The sequence below is a fragment of the Coptis chinensis genome, chromosome 5 (genome assembly GCF_015680905.1).
Source record: "Coptis chinensis isolate HL-2020 chromosome 5, ASM1568090v1, whole genome shotgun sequence".
NCBI classification, from domain to species: domain Eukaryota; kingdom Viridiplantae; phylum Streptophyta; class Magnoliopsida; order Ranunculales; family Ranunculaceae; genus Coptis; species Coptis chinensis.
This window is the reverse complement of record NC_141460.1, coordinates 70,867,874-70,890,066: the sequence shown is the minus strand read 5'-3', so window position 1 is coordinate 70,890,066 and position 22,193 is coordinate 70,867,874. Positions and strand designations below refer to the sequence as shown.

Below are 22,193 nucleotides of genomic sequence, written 5' to 3'. Positions count from 1 at the left end.
TATTGATTATGTTGATGTGAACTCTACTCTTGATTATGACACTTATTGGCGAAAAGTTTATAGGGGAAGCCTATTTGCGGGTCCACTTTATAGAGGTGCAAATATGCAGATGTCGCAACTAGTCAGAGTTTTAGACGAGACGTCGAATTCCCATAACTTGCAAGTTCCACAAGAATATTTGGAGTCTATCATGGTTATACACCCCCACCTAGTGATCGATCCATACGACCCATGGTCATACCGCATTGTTAGTTCTCAGGGAATGGAGAGCACATTTCACTTGGAGCATTCGGTGCTTGTACCTGACTTACAACAGTTTAATGAGGTATATTTATATTTCATTATGTTAATTTAAACACACTATGTATATTTAACTTAGATACAATATTGACACAGTGTAGGAAATAGTGCATGCTCAATTATCATATGAAATGCAAATCAACCAGGGGATTCGAGCTAGTTTAATTGAACATACTCAACAATATTATGGCTATTTAGACGAAGAACGAACGCAAAGAGCAAACGCTAAGCATAGGATGGCTGAGATGACAAATGAATTGGCAGCCTTGGTAATTTTATTATATGTTTTACATTTTCAAATATTTTTTTTATATATCAAATTTTAGATTTTAATTGCATTGTGTTGATGTTTTAGAGAATAGTGTAACGCCCGTATTTAAAATACGTAATTATTTATTAATTAATTAATTTAATTATTTATATAAAATTTGATTGGATTGGATTTGGGATACGTGGGCCTGGTTTCTGGGCCCGAGTTTGTATTGGTCTTGGGTTTCAAACCCAAGTATATAATCACATTGTTATAGGGAATAGGGTTTTTAGAGAATAAAATATAATAAAAATGGAGGCAGAGATAGATGCTGGATTTCTAGAGCGTTGGAACGCGACGATTCAGACTAGGAGGATTCGTGGAGCTTGGGATTAAGGTGAGTAGTTATTTTTACTATTTCACTAAATCTACAGTTTTCGGTGTATACGGACATTTTCTCTGTCCAAGGTTTATGTCTGTTATTACTACTAAATTTCCTGTTTTTATTTGGCGTTTTGTTGTATTTGGTAAATTCGGTTGGAGTGTTAAACTGTTAAAATACTTAATAGAACTGTTGGAGCTCTGTAGAGGTCGTTAATGGCAGCCAAGGCTAGGACCAAGATATTGCCATTACCATTTTTATGTAACTGTAAATTGTTGTTTTTGTTTGGTTGTGGACTGATGATGGGTTGTAGATTCGTGGGGAGGGGTTTGAGTGAGTGCTAGAGGTTGGTTGTTGGTGATTGGACGAGCTGTTCACGCTCTGAAGAAGTCGTTAATGGCTGACGCTTCAGTATGGAGAAAGGGTTGTCGTCTGTAGTTGTTTGGATGGACTTGAATGGGTTGTTGGGATGGGATGTTGGTGATTGGGTCGTGTAGTGAGGTGGTGCTGCTGAAGCTCGGAGAGAAGCGTTAATGGCGGCGATAATATTTTTAGATCTAGTTTGATGGAGAATCAGGATTGAAGGATTTGGGGATTTTTGTTTTATTAAAGTTGTGAGGGTTTTTCCCCTGAGTATTTTCGAGTAGATTGGGAGGAGTGGCGATCGGTACTGGCGGTGGTCGATTTTGGTGGTGGTGGAGTAGAGAACTGTTGGAGAAGATGAACAGTAGGTCGGTTTGGGCTTGGGCCGAAATCTAATTTCAGTTTTTGGGCCTTAGCTTGTTAGTTGGGTTGGGCCAAAGTTATATTATTTGGTCTTGGGCCTTAGTTGGTTTTTGGGCCCGATTTTAGTTTGTTTTGTTTGGGCCTTTTCCAATTAGTTTTGGGCGGTTTCTAATATCTTTTGGGGCGGTCCATAGGACTTAATAGAGATCCAAATGGGTCTTTCAACATTTTAGACTTTTGGGTTATAAGGTTTGGGGCTTGGGCTTGGCTAGTGGGTCCGAACCATGACCTTAGCCATGAGCCCATGAACCATGTACCTTTGACCTTAGCCATGAACCATGGCTATGACCATGAACCTATTGAACATAGAAATGACAGTTTGACTTCGACCATGATGTGTTGACTTTGACCATGACGTGTTGACTTTGACTTTGACCGTTGACTTTGATTTTGACCGTTGACTGTGGAATGTTGACTTTTCCAGTTTTTCACATATTTAAGAATATGGACAAATATAGTAATAAAATATTATCAAACATTGTATAATTTTGTTTGTCTTTATCTAATTAAGATTTGACGTAGGTAGTGTGTAAAACCTATAATATATTGGCACGTAATAAGAGGGGAATTCTGATAACAAGACTTAGATATATATGTTTTTATGAGTATTCAATTATATACGAACTTAGATTTATGGACTTTAGTATTGGGATTTGATTGTGAACTGTGGACTGTTTAATTGTGCTACGTTTTATGTTGTAAATTGTATGGACAAATCAAATGCTAAAATGTTGTGGAAGCTTGTATAAATTTGGTTGTCATCTAAAAATGATTTGACGTTGATATTGTGTATATTTTGACACGTGACGAGATAGAAACTTTAGGAGATATAATATTCCTAAAACGCTATAAAAATGTATGCGATACGTTTGAAGCAATTGTGACATTATATAATATGTTGGGATATATATATATTAAATGCAATAGTTTTGGAGAAATAAATGTATAAACACTTCATTATTATATATGTGAGATGCTACTATTAGGTAGTATAGTATTGGTGAATATTTGCCCACGGGATTGTGGCTTAGTGCAATAATATATTGGCACGTGAAAGAATGAAAATAGTTATGAGATATATTGAAATATTTATAAATATTGTGGCTTAGTGCAATAAGGTATTTGACCTGCACGTGATATAGGGGAATTTTTTATGAGTCATAAATGTATGACATTTGAATAAATTACGTAACGAAAATCCTAGAACCTAGCTACCACAACTCATATGATTTGCCCTGTGTGGGCGTGTGCAATTTGATTGGCCCTTCTGGCGTTTCAGTGAATCTGAATGGCCTTCGGGCGTAAGTAATGTGGCCCTTCTGGCGTTTCAGTAAAGCTGAATGACCCTTATGGCGTAGCCGAATAGTGGCTTGATTATTCCGTTCGCAAAATAGAACGAGACGCGCGATATTTTATGCCGAATAGTGGCAGTACTTACATAATGGCTTTCGTGTGAGGGTTACCTGGTGTGCGGCATCCCACTTAGGGTAGTTACGCACGGAGTGGTTCATTATGTAAGGGGAGGCATGTGGATGTACATGTTCGGCGTTGGGAAGCGATTGTGGTAGCCAGGGAAACTAGGTAAGACATAGATACGACGTGATTTTATGGACACGTAAAGAAAGCCTTAATTAATATAATTATGGTAATATATTGGTTAATGATATATCTTTAGATATATGATTGTATATGGCTTTGCTGAAGGGTGGGTCAAACTAATTACTTAGACAGAGACGACCCACTCTGTGATTGAGCATGAAATGCGGTACGTATATAATATGTTTGGTTGGTTATTTGTTTAGAATCTAAGGCGCCTCGATGGAGGAACTACATGTCTTATTTATTATGCGTATAGTTTGTTGTGTGGTTAGTGGGAAGTTCAGGCGCTTCAGTGGAGGAACTACCGCCTTTAATTATTGTACTTAAGGATGTTGTATTAGTCGTTGGAAGTTAAAATTTCGGGAGAGGAACTAACTGCCTTATGGATTGCGTATGTATATGTATAAATATATGTTGTATTTTAGAGCTACTCACACCAGCATTTTTATAATGCTGACCCGGTTTGCATGTTTGCTTATCGGGTGTGTTCATTAAATGAACACAGTTGATAAGTCTTGACAGGTTTCATGTTGAAGAAGGTTGATTGCTGATTGTGGTTTGCTTTAGCGTCGCATTCAGGATAGGCTTTGTTTTTCCTTAAGGTGTAATAGATTTTTAGTTGAGACAAATGTTGTTTTATATTTTTCAGTTGTATTTAAATAAAGAGTTATTGAAAAGAGATTTATAACCTAATATTATTTGTAAATTTTTGTAATGAAGAGGACTTTGGTTTAAGTTAAAATTTTTATTGGTTTTCAATTATCCGCATATTTAAACTGTTTATGGGTTTTTGGGAGTTGAGAGTGTGTCACACCACGAAGATCGAAGAGTCGGGAACAAATATTGTTTTTCCGAATTCTGTCGAAATTCGGGGTGTGACAAATAGCTACCAATATCATGCAGCAAAACAGTGCTCCTAATAAGAGAGGGCGAAAACGGAGAGAGAGTGGCCAGAGCAGTCAAGGCAGTGCTCCATAGTGCTATATTGCACTATTATGTAATAATTTAGTGATGTTATTATTGTTGTTGTTTTTTTTTTTTTTTTTTTGGACATGTTTTTGAGAATCTGAATAGGTTTAGGTATATGAATTATGTTGATTAAACAAAAGAGGTTATGCCTATTTTTTTTATGCATTAATTAATCATTACATTACGTTAATTTAAAGTCAAGATATTTGGGGGATAGTGAATCTATTTATTGCGTTAATTATTACAGCAAGTTTAGAATCTATACATGTTTTTTGTTATGTAGACAAAGAAATTCTCATGTGAACAATCAAGCCCATGTGAACGTGACTAATAAGCACATGGGCCTTCAAGCCAAAACTGCATTGTATTATTTCCAAGGGGGATCAATTTATATCAGTTTGCATTTATTTCCAACGGATATATTTCTATCCGTTGGGCCTTTGCCTATATATTCAAAGTCATTTTCATTTCTCACTTCAGCTTCTCATTTTCATTCTCTAATATTTTTCAACTTCAACTACCAATATGGGCGGATCAAATATTGTCCACATTTCTACACCTAAGATTTGTCAGTAGTGTAAGGAATTAGTTGGTCATTATGCTACTTCATGTCCATACATTAACATCAAATGCCCAAAATCTGAATGCAACGACATGATAATAGTGGTCATAACTAATAATGATGATGTAACATTGGAAGACAAACTTCTAAAGTGTGATGTAGTCCCTCAAATATCAACATTTATCATTAAAAAAAGGTTGACATACCTGTATGTCATTTTTGCAAGGAAACAGTAGATTTCTACCCTAGGTGTGGCTTGTGCGATAAATGAAATCCTTCAATGTGTGGTGGAGAAACAAGTCGTACCTCTTAGAATTTAAGTGTAGGATATGTAATATTTATACATTGTTTAATTCCGTAGTGTATTGTCTTTAATTGTTTTGTGTTTTTAATTATGTATAATTTTATAAGATGTTTTATGTTTTTATTTCAAATTAAGTTGTAATGTTTTTCATTTCTAGTTGAGTTGATTTGTTTTTAATTTCAACTTATAAACAAACACATTTTTTCAAGAAAATATACTTTCATTAAAACAAAATACAATTTTATTTAAAGAAAAACATACACGTAAACGATAAAAACAGATTACAATATAAAACTTAAATAAATTAGTACGCTAAAACATAATCTAATACAACTCAAGTACATGTCCAAGAATATCCAGACAACGTTCATGAACAAATTCAACTCCTTTAATTTCTAGAAACATACGTTTCGCAGCAGTTTTTCGCTCTTCATCGTTATTGAAAGCACCAACAATCCTAAGTGCACGCTGCAAGGTAAGATATTTCTTACAATTTTTGCAAATCCTCTCAAATTATTCTAATAAGACTTTATTGGTTATACCTCCACGATTGTCGTCCTGTCTGAATATTTCACAAGTTCTATCCCAAATAACTCGCCTAGGTTCATAATTTGACAACGCAATATTACGTTATATTCCTTCAAGTGCAACCATATGTGCTCGACACAATATATAATTCATCTTCAGTAGGGATGAATTCCCAATTACGTCTTGGACGAGGATGACGCTCCATATTTTGTGAATTGGCGAGAGAAAGATTAGTGAATTGGTGATCCATTTAATAAAATAAGAAATATGAGAGAAAGATGAGTGAATTGGTGAAAAATAAGTGAGGTAGTGAAACAATATATATAGGCCACAAAGCCAACGGATCTAAATATATCCGTTCAGGCCCAATGGTACAAAATCGAGCCATTTTGAATTTTTTATTAAAAAAAAAGAAAAAAATGCTGGACGGCAAAACTTGTCTCGTCCCACTCTTGGACCGTACAACTTGTCCCGTGCGACTTATTTCTATATTTCTCACTAATTTGGTTTCGGATTTGACAATTGTTAAAATAAAAACGGTGTTTTGACAGCGCGTTGGGGATGGAAATTGCCAATTTTTTTGTCAACTGTCATATTAGAAATCGATTTTAACAATGCTTTGTTGATGCTCTAACACATTTTTTTGATATTTTTGGTTTCTATTTCGAACGACATAACTTGTCACGTGCAAAAAAAAAAAAAAAAAAAAATAATAATAATAGTAAAAATAAAAATAAAAACATTCAAACGGGAATAGTTGTCTCATCTATCCCTAATTTTTTCACTAAAAAAAAAATCAAAACATTGAAACGACAAAACTTGACATGTTTAAAAAATTCAAAAAATGATGATGAATTTTTTTATTACAGCCGGTTTTTTTTTTAAATGCCAAACCTTATGAACGACAAAATTTGACCCGTCCACCATCTGGACGGCTAAAGTTGACTCGTGTGAGTGGCTATTAAATTTATGAGTATCTTGGTCGAGAATTTAACAATTGCTGAGATAGAAACAAGTGTTTGACAACACATTGGTGAACAAAATTGATATCTGTCACATTGGCAATAAAAAATAGCAGCGTGTTGATGATGCTCTAGCAGACTCCACCTTTATTTCATTTCATTTTATTTTATTTTTTTATTTTTGGATTAGAAATAAGAAACCGATTCCCATAGTCTATAATTCAATTAGATTATCAAGGGTCTCTCAAAGACTTAATAAAAGGAGTTGGAGTCTATTTAGAGTAAGTCCAATGGGGGGTTATATGGGTTGCTAAAGACAAATATAGCATCTCAACCACAAAAATGTCATTCTAATGGGACTGCTAAAAGGGTCTTAAATTTGGAAGGAATTAAAAACCCAGCCAAAGTTAAGACCTTCAATTCGCTAGAAGCTACTATAATAAGTTCGGGAGTTTATGCCGTCCATGTGTTAAATTTCAACAGATGGCAGAAACTGTGATGTCCGTAAAAAAAAATCAATTTAAGTTATAAAATAATGGACGGACGACAAAAACTATGCCATCCGTATCATTTAGCACTTCAAAACAGAAAACGCGATTGGATTGATTTTTTGATTTTGGGGTGCCAAATTTGGCTGGGCAAGCTAAAAAGCCTATGTGACACCTTTTAGCAACCCAATTTAGCAACTCTCCATTGGACTTGTTCTTAGAATCCAATTCTATTGGATTTCATGCCTTCCAAGTCTAATTCCTGATAAACAAACGCACTACTGATTGAATCTGGCTCACAACTAATGTGCATTTTCGTGGCTCGAAGTCCATTTCCGCTATACTGCGGTATGGACTATAAATGGTACTCAGATAAGAAAGAACTATAGTGAAGCTGTTAGTGACATCTCCAAAACTTCGCCTTCATGGACTAGTTATTCGTTTTGATCCGTTCCTATTGTATGGTTACTTTTAATCATTCCATTACCATCACACTAGTAGATATATCTAAATTGATTGAAATGTTGAAATCAGTATGGACTGCGCGCAGTCTGCGGAAAGATGACAGTTCAATGAATTCTTAGTTTGTGACAAAGACCAACATCTGCAACTTCTACGTTACTATCTTTGAAATAATAAAAATGGAATGAATTTCCCAATTAAAGTGATTAGCCATAGGACAGAAACGTTTAAAGTTGTAACTAAGATCTATCAAACGTGATAGCACTTTTATGTTACGAAATATTTGGGCATTTCTTTGTGTTCAGTTAGCTTGTAGGTGCTTTACATAGATGTTATGATACTCCAGTCTGCACTCTGATGATTAAGATATAGGGATCCATAATTTTCATGATAAATGAGATATGAGGATTGATTTGGGCTTCATGCTGCATATTTATTTCCATTAAGGGACAATAATAACACCTAATATTCAACAACTTAATTGAGAAAGAGAAAGCAACACATCACCTAAGCCATGAGACCATGAGTAAAAATGTCCCAATTTCAACGTCAAGAACCAATTCCTTCCCTTCTTTGATGCATGACAACTGCCTACATATAAGTGGGGGGCCTCTACAACTCAAACTCTTTAAGGTGGGCCCAAACAAGGCCACAATGTTTTGGACTTTATTAGAGTAAAGGCCCACTGTTGCATAACGACACGCACACGTGTTTCTCTGACACACCAACTACTCACATACTCAGTTCTAGTCCCACACGTTAATGTTATTGCAGTTGTCGTGCTGATGTGGATTGGTAGAAAGAGGCTTGGTGTGCAACCGTGCAACTCCTTAAATGAACCAGGTCCATGTGTGCATTTTTTGATTATTTATTGATTCACAATCTAAAATCTGTTATGCCACACAACTGTGACACGTAGGTCTCATCATTGAGGTACATCACAAAAGATCAACTTGCAAAAGATGATAAAAGTTACTAAACTGTAATGGACACGTGGCAGAACCCCATCCACTTTGGAGCTGCAAAAGCTCACCTGACAATAGTTTAATGCGCGCATGAAATAGTGCTCACAGTTACATATATTCCTTTTTCTTAAAAGCCTATATTTTCTAATTTTTTATGAGTTAAATTATGAACAAAAATAAAGATAAAGTTGACAGTGCCGTTAGAAAATTTGCATGTTTTAAGGTAATTCCGTCAACTTAGCTTCAAAATAATAGCTCGGTTAGCTTAGGTATATTATCACGAGATTCTGTGGTATCAAACTAACTTCTTTTGATACCAAACTAACTTTTTCATCTACAAAAGAATATAAAAATCTTTAGGTATTTATGGATACATTTTGGGCAGATGTTAAAATGAATTTATTTTTGGGCAATAGCAGTCAGTTTTATTTTTTGACAAAAAAAAAAAAAAAAATTGATATGATTTATTTTCTCGTGTGTCGTACATTCTGTCGAAATTTCAAAGTTTCTTATGCATATGGTATTTCTGTTGTTGTGCTATTGATTGATGAGTAAATTGTCTCTTATGAAAGGATCAAATTGTGCAATTTGAACCCCAAATTCAGTACTGACAATGAGATTGTGAAGAATCTTTAATTAAGCACTTTTCTCTAACGTACTTAAGCTCTGAATAATTTTGGATTTTTGACTAGAAGTTGAGATACCTTTAGATTAAGACCCCCCCTTGTCATCTTAAAATCCCTCTAAATATGGCATGTGCTACATTAGTAAACCCTCAGTTAATGTACTTCCCATATTCTTATGGATATATTCCTAATTATCCGAATACTTCCTACTTTTAAAACAGCACTTTAAACAACTTGCTGTACTCTTTTCATTAATTTTTTTTTTCAAGTAAAATGAATTCGATACAAAAATATAAAGCTCAATTTTTTTAAACGCCCTAGAGAGAATTTGTATGCAGCCGAATCTAAATAATCTAACGAAACCTATAATTTGCATACAAATTCTCTTGAGGGTGTCGAGTTTCACTCATGAAAGTTAAAACAACCAATGGACTATTTAGTTTGGAAATAAGAAAAAATATTAAAATTTGTGAAAATAATTTATTGGTCGTTAACATTAGGAAAAAAAAAGAAATGTCATTTATTTATGACATAAAATCAAGAGTTTCTAAAAAGATATCAATTATTTCCAAAAAAATAATTTAATCCCAAAAAATATAAAAATTATCACAATACTGGTTTTGGTTGGCTGGTGAGCTGGATCCATCTTTTGAAGAGAGAGAGAGTGAAATAGAAGAAAGAAGAAGAAGAAGAAAGAAAACAAAGCTTAATAATAACCTGTCTTCTTCTATCCTTATATGCTTTTACCTTCTACTTATGCTTGTTCCTTATAATAACATGGTGATCAAATAACTGAAAAAAGATCAATACTTTATTGAGTTTTGAGTCTTTGACTATAAACTAAACTTAATTTGGAGTCTGGGGCTTGTTTGTTTTTGTTTATATATCAAAAAAGTTATAGTTGAACATGGATACAAGTGTGGGTGGGGTGATGTGTGGAAGTAATTCTAGTGTTAGTATGAAAACAAGTGATGGTGTTTCTGATCAGTTTCCAGCTGGTCTTCGTGTTCTTGTTGTTGATGATGATCCTACTTGTCTTAAGATTCTTGAAAAGATGCTTCGGAATTGTCTATATGAAGGTATATATACATATATTTTGTTAGATTTTGGTTTCTGTTCTGGGACTGAATTTTGGTATTTGATGTTTTTTTTTGTTTTTGAGATAACTGTTTGTTTAGTAGTTTGGTAAGAATTAAAGATAGATTTGATTGTGTTGGAATCTTAGTATTGAAAACAGAAAAAAATAGGAGAACCATATTAAAGATATGATAGAACATCACATCAGAAGATACTCACTATTTTGGATACCCTTGAGTATCATTGTTAAATATGTCAGTGAAGAAAAAGATTCAACTTAGAATTTTTAATGTAATATGGATTATATTCATTATGGTCATGTGTGTAATTGAATTAGATCTCCTGATTAAATAGGTTGTGGTCATGCTCTGGGTGTTTCTTCTTCTTATGAACAAAATTGTATGTGGGGGCTCATATGTGGATTGATGTAATTCTCCAGTTATTACTTGTACGCGAGCGGTGGTAGCATTATCGATGCTGCGAGAAAGAAAGTTGTTGTTTGATCTTGTTATAAGTGATGTTCACATGCCTGACATGGATGGATTTAAGCTCCTTGAGCACATCGGCTTAGAAATGGACTTGCCCGTTATCAGTGAGTACTTTTATTGCTTCTCACTGAATGTCTTAATTCAATTTTTAATTCAGAAGCTGGGCGAATTCTATTTTTTAGTTTTCTATTCACCAAATTCCTATAATCTCATGCAGTGATGTCAGTGGATGATAAGAAGGAGGTGGTCATGAAAGGAGTCACACATGGCGCGTGCGATTACCTAATCAAACCAGTTCGAATCGAGGCAATAAAAAATATATGGCAGCATGTAGTCCGGAAGAGGAGGAATGAATTGAGAGAACTGGAGCAATCAGGCAGTGTTGAAGATAATGACCGTAACCGTAAAACTTGTGACGACCTTGATTATTCGTCCTCAGCAAATGAAGGAAGTTGGAAAAACTCGAAGAAGAGAAAGGAAGAGGAAGATGAAGCGGAGGACAGAGATGATTCTTCCACTTTGAAGAAGCCGAGGGTGGTCTGGTCAGTCGAATTACACCAACAATTCGTTGCAGCTGTAAACCAATTGGGCATAGAGAGTAAGCATTTTGTACCCGTTTATTTTTCGTTGTTGGTTATGCTCATTCCTTCTCTCTATATCATGGAGTGTACTGGTGAACTATGCAGTTTTTTGTCCTTGCTCACTGATTCTGTTTCTTCGAAGAATTATACTTTAACTTCATATTACTTTCTCACTTCTATTTCGTTTCAGTATGAAATGAAGTAGTAACTGAAGTTATTCTGAACCTTGTTCCTACTAATTAGATTTGCTTTAGGGAAGCTATTACTATTCACTCTTTACATAATAAGGACTGTTATATTCTGTAATTATCTAACACTTGAGTTAGATTTATCTGGTTGGATGGAACAGAGACCTGACACGGTTTGCCCCTCCCTTTTGTAAGTTCTTTCTGTACTTAATCCCTATTCATATTTATTGCCATAATGGCTATATCAATTTTATTTAAAGAAGCTGTGCACCCTACCAGCTCTCCCCGGCAAACCAAGCTAGGGCAGAGTCGCAAATATATGCTGTAATATGATTTTCCAGTCTAGGTCAGGGTTGCATTAGGTTCAAAATGGTTCATGTCTAGATAGAAAGGTATCCAAACAATATATGCGTCCAAAAAGTTTGAGGCAGGAAAACTAGAAATCGACTCATTAGTGGCTTAACTTCGTCTTCTTCATGTTTCATTCTGAAAGCAGGCTTCTGTTAATTTCTCAGGCTGAAAACGTATTAGATTGCTTTATTTGTAATTTCTGCTGGATTCTTCAAGTTTTTAAAATTTTCCAAATTTTACCATCTGAAGAACAACTTGATTTGTATCTGATGGCCCCCTTTCATTTGTTGTGCTTGTATTTTTACTCTTTCAGTCTTCCATTCGAAAAACAAAAAACAAGAATGTTTTAAATTTCTTCTATTAGAATTGTTATTTCTTACTTAAGATTAAATGTGTTTGTTTTCTTGGTCTTGAATATCTTTTCAAACCTTCTTCTTTGATACAGAGGCTGTTCCCAAGAAAATTCTTGAGCTCATGAATGTTCCTGGGCTCACTAGAGAGAACGTTGCAAGCCACCTACAGGTAAGAAATTTTCGTTTGATAGAACCTCTAATTCTATATACCAAACCAAGAAGTATAATAATAAAAACAATATTTTTAGCTCTCTGAAGGTTTTCATCTGTATCATGTTATGTTTTCTTCTTCCCCTTGTTTCTTAGTGCTATAACATTGTTTAGTTCCACAGACTTATTACTCTTTGATATGGACATGTACAGAAATATCGTCTCTATCTTAGAAGGCTAAGTAATGTTTCACAGCATCAGGGTGGACACACTCCGTTTTTGTGTTCCCAAGAAGCAAATTTTGGGTCAATGTCCTCATTTGATGGGCTTGATCTCCATGCTCTGGCTGTCTCAAGTCAACTCCCTCCAAATAGTTTCGCCACACTACAAGCTGGAGGACTCACTAGGTCAGCTGTGAACACTGGCATGGGAACGCCACCTATGGACCAAAGGAACACTTTCAACCTTGAAGCTTCAAAAGTAAGATTTGGAGCGAGTCAACCACAGAACGATAATGATAAACAAGTCAATCTGTATCATGGACTCTCGACTGTTATTGAACCCAAGCAGCTACCCCAGTTGCAGCAGCCTGTCCAATCATCCAGTAGCATGGGTCTGCAAGTCAATGGAGGAGCCACAGGATTCATGAGTTTACCAGCATCTCTTGGAGCACACACAATGGCCCATAATGGTACTGCCCATGGAAACCAGATGGTGCAAGTGGCTCAAAATCGATCCAGGGGACAGTTCTTGAATGAGTTATCTGGTGGTCATCCTTCTGGTATTCCTTTGTCTTTGGGGCAGCAAATGTTCTCTAATGAGTTAACAGGTCGAGTCTCAGGAAGAAATATGCCCATCTCAAATGGTAGAGCAGCAATATATACTTTAGGTTCCCAGGCCTCTCCTGTCCTTGATTTTCAGATGAACCACAATTTGGAACTTCCTGCAGCTGGTTTTCCTCAGGGTATCACTGCCGGGGTATCGAGTATCCAACAAACACGGATGTTTCAAGATAGGGAAACCTTGGAAGTAAAAGGTACCAGAGGCTTTCCAACAAACTATGGGATCTTTAATGAGCAACCCCAGAACAAAATGCAGGATTGGGAAATACGTAATGTCAATTCAAATTTTGAAGCTTCTTCACCAGTTTTGGCATCTGGCAGAAAGAGCGCACTTAATGGTAATGCATCTATTTCTTCGAGTACAATAGTTTCCCTGGGAGAAGAGAATCAGGTTGGGACTTCAGAAAGCAGTGTACAATTGGGTAACAGACCCCCGCTGGACAGTGCATTCAGAGTGAAATGTGAAACCTTTGGTGACTTTAACTGCGACAACACGTTCATTGGTAAACCCTTTGACCAAGATGATCTCATGAGTGCGATTCTCAAACAGGTCCTTCTCTTGACAGTCCTCTTCCATAGTTTTTCTGGGCATTGTTTAGCATCAATTTTTTTTTTTTTTTTTGGAAACCATGATTTTTCATCTTATATTTATATATTTTGTTTTCCAGCAGCAAGGAGTTGGACAGGCTGATAATGATTTTAATTTTGACGGGTATTCCATTGATGATATTCCAGTTTAAGAGTTTATCCAAGACTATGTCTTCAGTTCTTATGTTTCCTGTGATGGATGATTCCATGCAGTTCTTGTTTCACCCGGAGAGGAGTGTGAAAGCTCATGCCCCATCAGGAACCAGAGCGGCTTAATACCGCTTGGGCATTCTATTCCTTCTGTGCATATTCTACTTTGATCGTTCGCATTAAGTACATATTATCATATCCACGTGCAAGTAGGTTTGGAGATTTATGTTTGTTCATTGTGGATTCCGCTTCCTCGAAAACTGAAATCACGTGAGATACAGCTGCATCGTATGCAAAAGCATGTGTGCAATTTTTGATCGCTTCTGGTAGCTCAGGCTGACGAGTACTATCTTTCTAGTTTTAGGGAATTTGTTGATTGTTTGGCTGGACGTATCTGCTGATGTGGTTATAAGCTTTCCAGACCTCCTTAGGAGTACTGCATAATGGGGACAGTCTTTCTAACTCTAATAACAGATCAAAGCTTGTTCTTCAAGAAATGACTATTTTGTAAATATTTCAATTCATTGCTTAATGATACATATTGTTCTTCAAGATCCTTTGCTTGTATTTATTCTTCTAAATGACTTCACTTTGATCTGATTATGCCAATTCAGGAAATGTGTGTTTTTATTTCTCTTTCCCGTTGGTGAAACTTTACTGATAGTAAGGATGCAAGAGATAAAGAACAATCTTTGATTTCACGAGGAAATACTTTCACACTTGTACATCAGAACCATTAACATCTTCTAATAGACGGCCAAAAGATCGCACTTCAAAAAGTTATCAAGTTAATTTCCATAAACTTGATATGTGGTGATGCTTTTTTCAATTTCTTAAAGTCTTGCATGGCATTTCCAACCGTTTTCATGTTATGCTTCTCTTTCACACAAGCACGCATATTTGAAACCACATTTTTGCGAACATTGTGCATTACATAAAACCAAAAATCTTGAAAACACGATACAGAGTCTTCGAACAGGATATACACGACATTCCAATCACTAAGTGAACAGTTGTATTCACATCCCCGAGAGTTTCAGATTAAGGAAGTCCCTTTCGTCTTTCTTTTCATCATCAATAGGTTTCTGCATTCTGCCAGAGTTCAATACTACATTTTGAGCCTTTGAGGGGTCTAAGCTTTGTTTTCATGTTAAGGAAATAAAATTATATTCCAACGTCCAAACTAGAAACCGGATGACAGGGCAGGGAGTTGGTTTCATATATTGCTGTAAATCTCTTCAGAAAAAGAAAACCATTGCAATGAACATGGAATATTTCGTAGGTCATTTGTTCCCACACACTACTTCCACCAAGTTGTAATGGAGCTTGGGCATCATTTATGCGAGTCAGCGAAGGGACTTCCAATGTTTGGAAGCATAATGTCAATATCCTATTAACTTTGAGAGTTTGAGTAAAGGCCATCTTTGGTGCTGAATGATAATTTTTCTCTAGCCTTAAGTTTTATCAGTAAACAACAAATGTGTTGGAAAATATCAATTCTCTGGTAATGACCTAGTCAATATAGGATTATCGAAAAATAAAAAAAACCTAGTCAATATTGATGCTATTTTGATGAGTGTCAGCTTATTCACGACCTAAGGAAATGGTGCCCATATTCCACCACATTTTTTTTTCCGATAATAATATTCCACAACATTTGAGGGTTGCGGTCGTCCCGTCCATGTAGTTGTGTCATTTTTGCGTATGATTTCTTCTTCTCTTTTTCCACCATCCCACCATCTTAATTGTTGTATCTTACATCACCAAGTTTTTTGGCTTAGTTGATTAGATATAAAGTTTAATAGTATTACACCCCCCACTAGATAAGCTAATTAGAATTCCCCCATCCCCACCCCACCCCCATTCCCAAATATATTGAAAAAAACACACGGTCGGTCAACCCAATTTTTCAATTTGACTTTTTTTTTTTTTAGGTGTGTACTTGGAGAATACCCTAATTTCCCATCTAGTGGGATGATGAAATCCTAATTGGCTCATCTAGTGGGACTGTGGGAGTGTAATACTATATTCTCCTATACTCATGTATTTGATTTCTCAATGTATCACACTGACAGTTGAGGAATTATTTTAAAGCCCTTTAAATCCTATCCAGCAAAGCAGTCGGTATGATAAAACACAAAGTTATCCAATAAATTAGTAATAGCACATAACAGACGACCAACTGTACAGGTGCAAAGAAAAAGGGAGAAAAATTACACAGAGAAAAAGAAGGCTACGACACATTCCAAGTACAGCAAAGCCAATAGTTGAACAAATCAACAACTGAAGCTCATCAGCTAAGAGGGGATGCAGAGTCCCTCTTCCTACGAGGAGGTTTAAAAGAGCCCAGGAAGAATGAGTAGACCTCTCAATTGCTTGGTCTGTTGGTCAGCTGGTATCAATTACCTGCTCGCTAAAGTTAGAATACCAAAGACATACTCAGCCCGCATGCAGTTTGAAAAAATGAACAGACTCCACATCATCGCAGTTCTGACCAATCAAACATAAACAAAATACTCTGCTAGAATCACACATCTCTCTACCTTTGGAGGTTTCCTTTCCATATATAACCGATCTACTCAAATATGAAATGCCAAATAACTCTCCTCACAGGAAGCTAAAATTCAGTGTCGACCATCTGGTTGGAAGACAAAACTTACAAAAACTTGTGATACTCAGACAAATACAACCGCTCTACTCAAATATGAAATGCCAAATAACTCTCCTCACAGGAAGCTAAAATTCAGTGTCAATCAACTGGTTGGAAGACAAAACTTATAAAAACTTGTGATACTCGGACAAATATAGTACTTCTAGAAAAGTAATTAAATGTCTAGAAGAAGCACAAGAAGTAGTGAGTAACCACCAAAAATTGCTACATGCTTGAAGCAAGCACCTCCATAAGCCATGGTGGTAATATAGCCAAACAAATGAGTTACATATGCAATAGTATGAGCTACCTTCTTGATCAGTTCAATCCAGATTTGTATCGAAGTTTACAAATTTTCTATAACTACAAATGTTCAAGGAAGAAAAATAGAACTTTTACCCTTACAATTCCTTCCTTGGGATTCTGAAGATCTACGTCCCATTAGACGAGTAAATTTTCAGTAATCAAAAGACGTCTGGTCCTCCACTTGATCAAGCAAACCACCAAAGAATTAAAGAATCTGCAGAAATGGCCAACCAAGCACCAGTACTAGTAAAACAAAGCTATTGCTGCATCACAAAGAGAACAACAATAGCAAGAAGGGGGGACCATAAGCTCATAGCAGCAGCAGTCTTATGAACACTGTTGCTAGGAATACTTGTAGGAAGGGAGCACTCCTCTCCGTTAAAGAAAACCTTTGTTGGAAATCCATCACCAGCAGCGATATTAATACCAGGAGTTGCCTTTTTCGTAAATGAGATCACTGATTGCTGCTTCCCGGGCACTCGGGGATCCCTAGCCGGGTTGGCTCCATCTACTTCTCCCACAAGGTAATTTAAACCAGGAAGGCCTTCCATGAATATGGTGTTGTTGACACCTTCCAGCGCGCTTCCATTAAAGGAATACATTTTTTCAAAACCAGGGGTAGCCTTGTCGAATTGCACTGCAGTAAACCAATCAGCGAAATTCGTTTCACCCCAGTTGAACAGAGTGATTCTCGCACTCCAACCTTTTCTGTAGTCTGTATTTACGTGCCAGTTGATGCTAACCCCACAGTTATCCCCACATGGCAATGGGTTTGGAACAGGTCGGTGTATAATACGAGCCCATTCTTTGGCCTGTTCAGTACGATTATCAAAGGGAACCAGAGCAGATTGGGGTTTCAGAAGAAGAGCAGGGGCAGTAGTACTACATGTTTGGCTAGGATTAGGCTGGCAACCACAGGCACATGTTCTGCATGGGATGACCGAATCATTGTAGAAGGCCGAGAATGTAACACAACAACGGGGGCTTGATCCCTTCTGCTCAGTGATGTTGCACACTACTTGCCAACTAGCAACTGCAGTCTTATTGACTGGCATTCCACTTGGGTCTGGATATTGTCCAGGATCAACACGTACTGGAGGTCCACACTGATAATCAGGGTTTAGTGTGCCAATGATCTTCCAGTTCTGGGGTGGATAGATTTCTGTTCTGTTGAGGTCTGGTGGCATTTTCTTAACTTGGAGCTGAAAAGCTGAGATAGACTTGCTTGGATCCATGGAGGTGGGTAGAATTGTTCCATTCCGACAACAGAAAGGGATCATTCCAATTGTTGAATCATTAGTTTTATCTAGTGGAAGATCGATAATGGTAGGCGTTTTCTCACAGGTCAGGGCATTAGTGAAATCAAAGTCCTTGTAGTATGCCCCTTGAGAACCAAATATGCAAGACTCTGGATCTACAACAGAAGGAGAAGCTCCCTTCATGCTAGTAATAAATTCTTCTCTCATCCACTCCCAGCTCAACTTCCAATTATCAAGACGGCCAAGTGGGTTGTGGTTTGAGATCTTGACTTGAGCATAATATTCTGTGTCATACGATCTAAGAACATCATAATCAATCGTAAGATCACCACTCTGCCGAGGTAAGTATGCATCTACAGTCACATTCACCTTAAAGTTCGGGTCTCTATCACAACATACTTCCATCAGATTCTTAGCTGCATAAATCAAAGAATCACACAACCCTAATTAAAATTTGTAAGCACAGGCTCAATCTCCAAAAACACGAGAGAAAACAAGTCTAACATTATCAGTTTCCGAAAGCACATTGTGTTTTCGAAACAACATTGACCCTATTCGAAACAACATTAACAACCAAAAAACCTTTGACCCTATTCGAAACAACATTGTGTTTCAATAATCAAAACTCCCAGAGCAATTTAGTGATCTACTGATCAGCTAATTTAGTTTTTACATTTTTCCACTAAAATGTAACAAACACTAGCAAATAAATCCTACAAACAATTAAACAACGAATCTCAAAAACAAACACAAGCAAGTAGTACTAACAAAAGTGAAGTAGTTATATACCTGTCAAAGTTGGTTTACGACAAATATACCCATCATTAACAAGTGAAATACTAGTAGGCATAGGTACATCAGGATCAGCAACACCATACTGAGTACCCAAAAAGTTAATCTCAACACTCATTTGATTCTCATCACCAGCAGTTTCAACAGCAGATTTCAAATCAGTAACAGGAAAACCAGCAAAGACAGTATCTTGAGTAACATTACCAGGTATACCATTACTCCCATTAACAATAACAGCATTACTAGCAGATACTAAATACTCATTATATTGAAACCCCACTTTAAATTGCCATGATTGAAGTTCATTTAAATCATGATTCAAGATTATAGCTGTTGATTGAAAACTATATGGCTGTTGGGACTTATCAGTAAAACGAGGTGGGAGACGTTTGCCTTGAGTGTAAGTGTAGTTCAAGAAGATGCCGTTACATGCATCAGATGCGTTGGATAAAAGTGGGGCTGGTGATGGGGCGAGGGGAGTTTGAGGTTGGGAGAATGTGAAGAGAGGGAGAGAGAGAAAGAGGAGAAGGAAGAAGGTGGACATGGTTTGGAATGTGTTTGAGGAAATGTCTGAATGAGAGTTTTGAGGTAATAATAATGTGACAAGGAAGTAAACGCGTAGAAGCACAAGTTTTTTAAATTAGACAACAGCTGAGCTGTGCCGGCTTTGTGTTTTCAGTTTTCAAACATGTGAGCCTGATTACGTTGGTTTTTGAATTGAAAATTTGAATTTGTGACTGTTGATGACTAGATGAGAGGAAACGCGGATTCCAAATGGAGGTGAAAAGGAAAAAAGAGAGAGAGTTGGTGCATGTAAAATTTAAAGTCTACAACGTGTTTATTTTGATATTTTAATTATATTCTGTATACAGCTCTTTTAAGATGGTGAAGACCGTATTTTTTTTTGTTTGCATATGTAATTAATAATTTCTGAAAAATAGGAACGAGAATTTGATTTACACTGCCCACAAGTCCACAACCACTTTGTAAGGAACCTAACAGGAATGTCCAAATCTCCGTTATTAAAATGGTGTTGTCGCTTCCTTCGGCTAATTAAATCTGTATATATTCAAATGAATGAACACATCCTATCCATATGTTGGATGATAATTTAGGCATCCTCATTTAGGGTATCTCCTAGACTCCAACAGCAACAGTTAAAAGTTTATTTCAGTTGAGCAGTTTCTTTTAATATCCAACCATAATATCTCACGACTCACGCTAAATAGTTGTAATGTGCAGGAAGAAATGGCTTTATGCCATCTCAGTTTAAAAAATACCTAGAAACCAGTTTCATGGTTCATGCTATGCTGACATTTTTACCGTTAATAAAGCACCAAATTTGCAGACGATGGAAATTTAGTAAATCTATCACATCCATCCACCCTTGGACACCATAGACATATACTGTCACACTCCGAATTTCGACAGAATTCGGAAAAACATTTTTTGTTCCCGACTCTTCGATCTCCGAGGTGTGACGCACTCTCGACTCCCAAAAACCCATAAACAGTTTAAATATACAGATAATTAAAAACCAATAAAAATTTCAATTAAACAAATGTCATATTCATTACAAAAATTCATAAAATAAGATTAGGTTACAAATCTCTTTTCAATAACTCTTTAATTAAAATTACAAATGAAAATACAAATAATATTTCCTCAACTGAAAATCTATATCACCTTAAGGGAAAACAAAACCTATCTTGAAATCAACGCTAAACAAAACCACAAGCTAAAGAACCAATCTTCTTCAACACTAAAACGCTAAGACTTATTAAGCGTGTTCATTTAATGAACACACCCGATAACAAACATGCAAATCGGATTGACATTATAAGCAATGTTGGTGTGAGTAGTCCTAAAATACAACATATAATATACATATATATACACAATCCATACGGCAGTTAGTTCCTCCACCGAGACGCCTTAACTTTCAACAACTAATACAACATCTTTAAGTACAATAATCTAGGCAGGTAGTTCCTCCAATCGAGCCTTTAACTTCCAACAACTAATACAACATACCATACGCATAATAAAAGACATTTAGTTCCTCCACGAGGTTTTTAGGTTCGACTAAACTACTAACCGCCTAAACATATACAATCATCTATCTAGAGATATATCATTTACTAACATATTACCATAATTATATTAATTAAGGCTTTCTTTGTGTCCCTAAAATCACGTCAGATCTATGTCTTACCTAGTTTCCCTGGCTACCACAATCGCTACCCAACTTAACATGTACATCCACATGCCTCCCCTTACATAATGAGTCACTCCGTGCGTAACTACCCTGAGCGGGATGCCGCACACTAGGTAAATCCTCACACGGAAGCCAAATCTATGTAAGTAATGCCACTATTCGGCATAAAATATCGCGCGTCATCGTTCTATTTTGCGAACGGAATAATCAAGCTAACTATTCGGCTCGCGGGGAGGGCCATTCAAACTTTCTTGAAACGCGTAAGGGCCAATCACATTACTTTTACGCCCGAAGGCCATTCGGATTAATCGAACGCCGGAAAAGTGGTCGCCCGAAGGCCATTCAGATTAACTGAAACGCCAGAAGGGCCAATCACATGAGTTGTGGTAGCTAGGTTCTAGGATTTTCGTTACGTAATTTATTCAAGTGTCATACATTAATGAAATAATGACTCATAATAAATCCACTATATATCGCGGTGTCAATTGCCTTATTGCACTAAGCCACAATATATAGAAATATCTCAATATATCTCATAACCATTTTCATACTTTCACGTGTCAATATATTATTGCACTACACCACACTCCCGTGGGCAAATATTTACCAATACTATGCTACCTCATAGTAGCATCTCACATATATAATAATGGAGCGTTTATATAAATTTCTCCAAGATATTACATTAATATATATATCCCAACATATGATATCATGTCATAATGCTTCAACGTATCGCATACATTTTTATTATAACGTATTAGGAATATAATGTCTCCTAACATCTCAATATCGTCACGCGTGTCAAAAAATACACAACATCAATGTCAAATCTTTCTTAGATAATGACAACCAAATTTATACAAGCTTCCACAGCATTTTATTACTATATGTGTCCATATAATATACAACATAAAACGTAACACAATTAGATAGTCCACAGTCCACAATCAAAGCCCAATATATATATGCTTTACACACTACTCACGTCAAATCTAAATTAGATAATGACCAACC

At 36.3% G+C, this 22,193-nt stretch overlaps 2 protein-coding genes across 6 annotated transcripts; one reads left to right on the top strand and one right to left on the bottom strand.

Moving 5' to 3' along the window:
- Positions 1–9,424: 9,424 nt before the first annotated feature.
- Positions 9,425–14,503, top strand: LOC147498673 (two-component response regulator ARR2-like). 5 transcript variants are annotated; one of them, XM_086560589.1, is made up of 7 exons: positions 9,425–10,262; positions 10,700–10,852; positions 10,966–11,346; positions 12,314–12,390; positions 12,585–13,763; positions 13,882–13,925; positions 14,015–14,503. In XM_086560589.1, exons 1-7 carry the CDS (start codon positions 10,091–10,093, stop codon positions 14,040–14,042), a joined length of 2,034 nt encoding a protein of 677 aa, XP_086416715.1. In that variant the 5' UTR covers positions 9,425–10,090; the 3' UTR covers positions 14,043–14,503. The 5 variants fall into 5 exon arrangements, with proteins under 5 accessions (XP_086416715.1, XP_086416718.1, XP_086416717.1 ...); XM_086560592.1 differs by having other exon boundaries at positions 13,885–13,925; positions 14,015–14,272; XM_086560591.1 differs by having other exon boundaries at positions 13,885–14,503.
- Positions 14,504–16,803: 2,300 nt separating this feature from the next.
- Positions 16,804–19,740, bottom strand: COBL7 (COBRA-like protein-7 precursor). The gene is made up of 2 exons (XM_086560594.1): positions 18,956–19,740; positions 16,804–18,582 (listed from the first exon to the last, which is right to left on the bottom strand). Exons 1-2 carry the CDS (start codon positions 19,500–19,502, stop codon positions 17,165–17,167), a joined length of 1,965 nt encoding a protein of 654 aa, XP_086416720.1. The 5' UTR covers positions 19,503–19,740; the 3' UTR covers positions 16,804–17,164.
- Between the last annotated feature and the right edge of the window lie 2,453 nt (positions 19,741–22,193).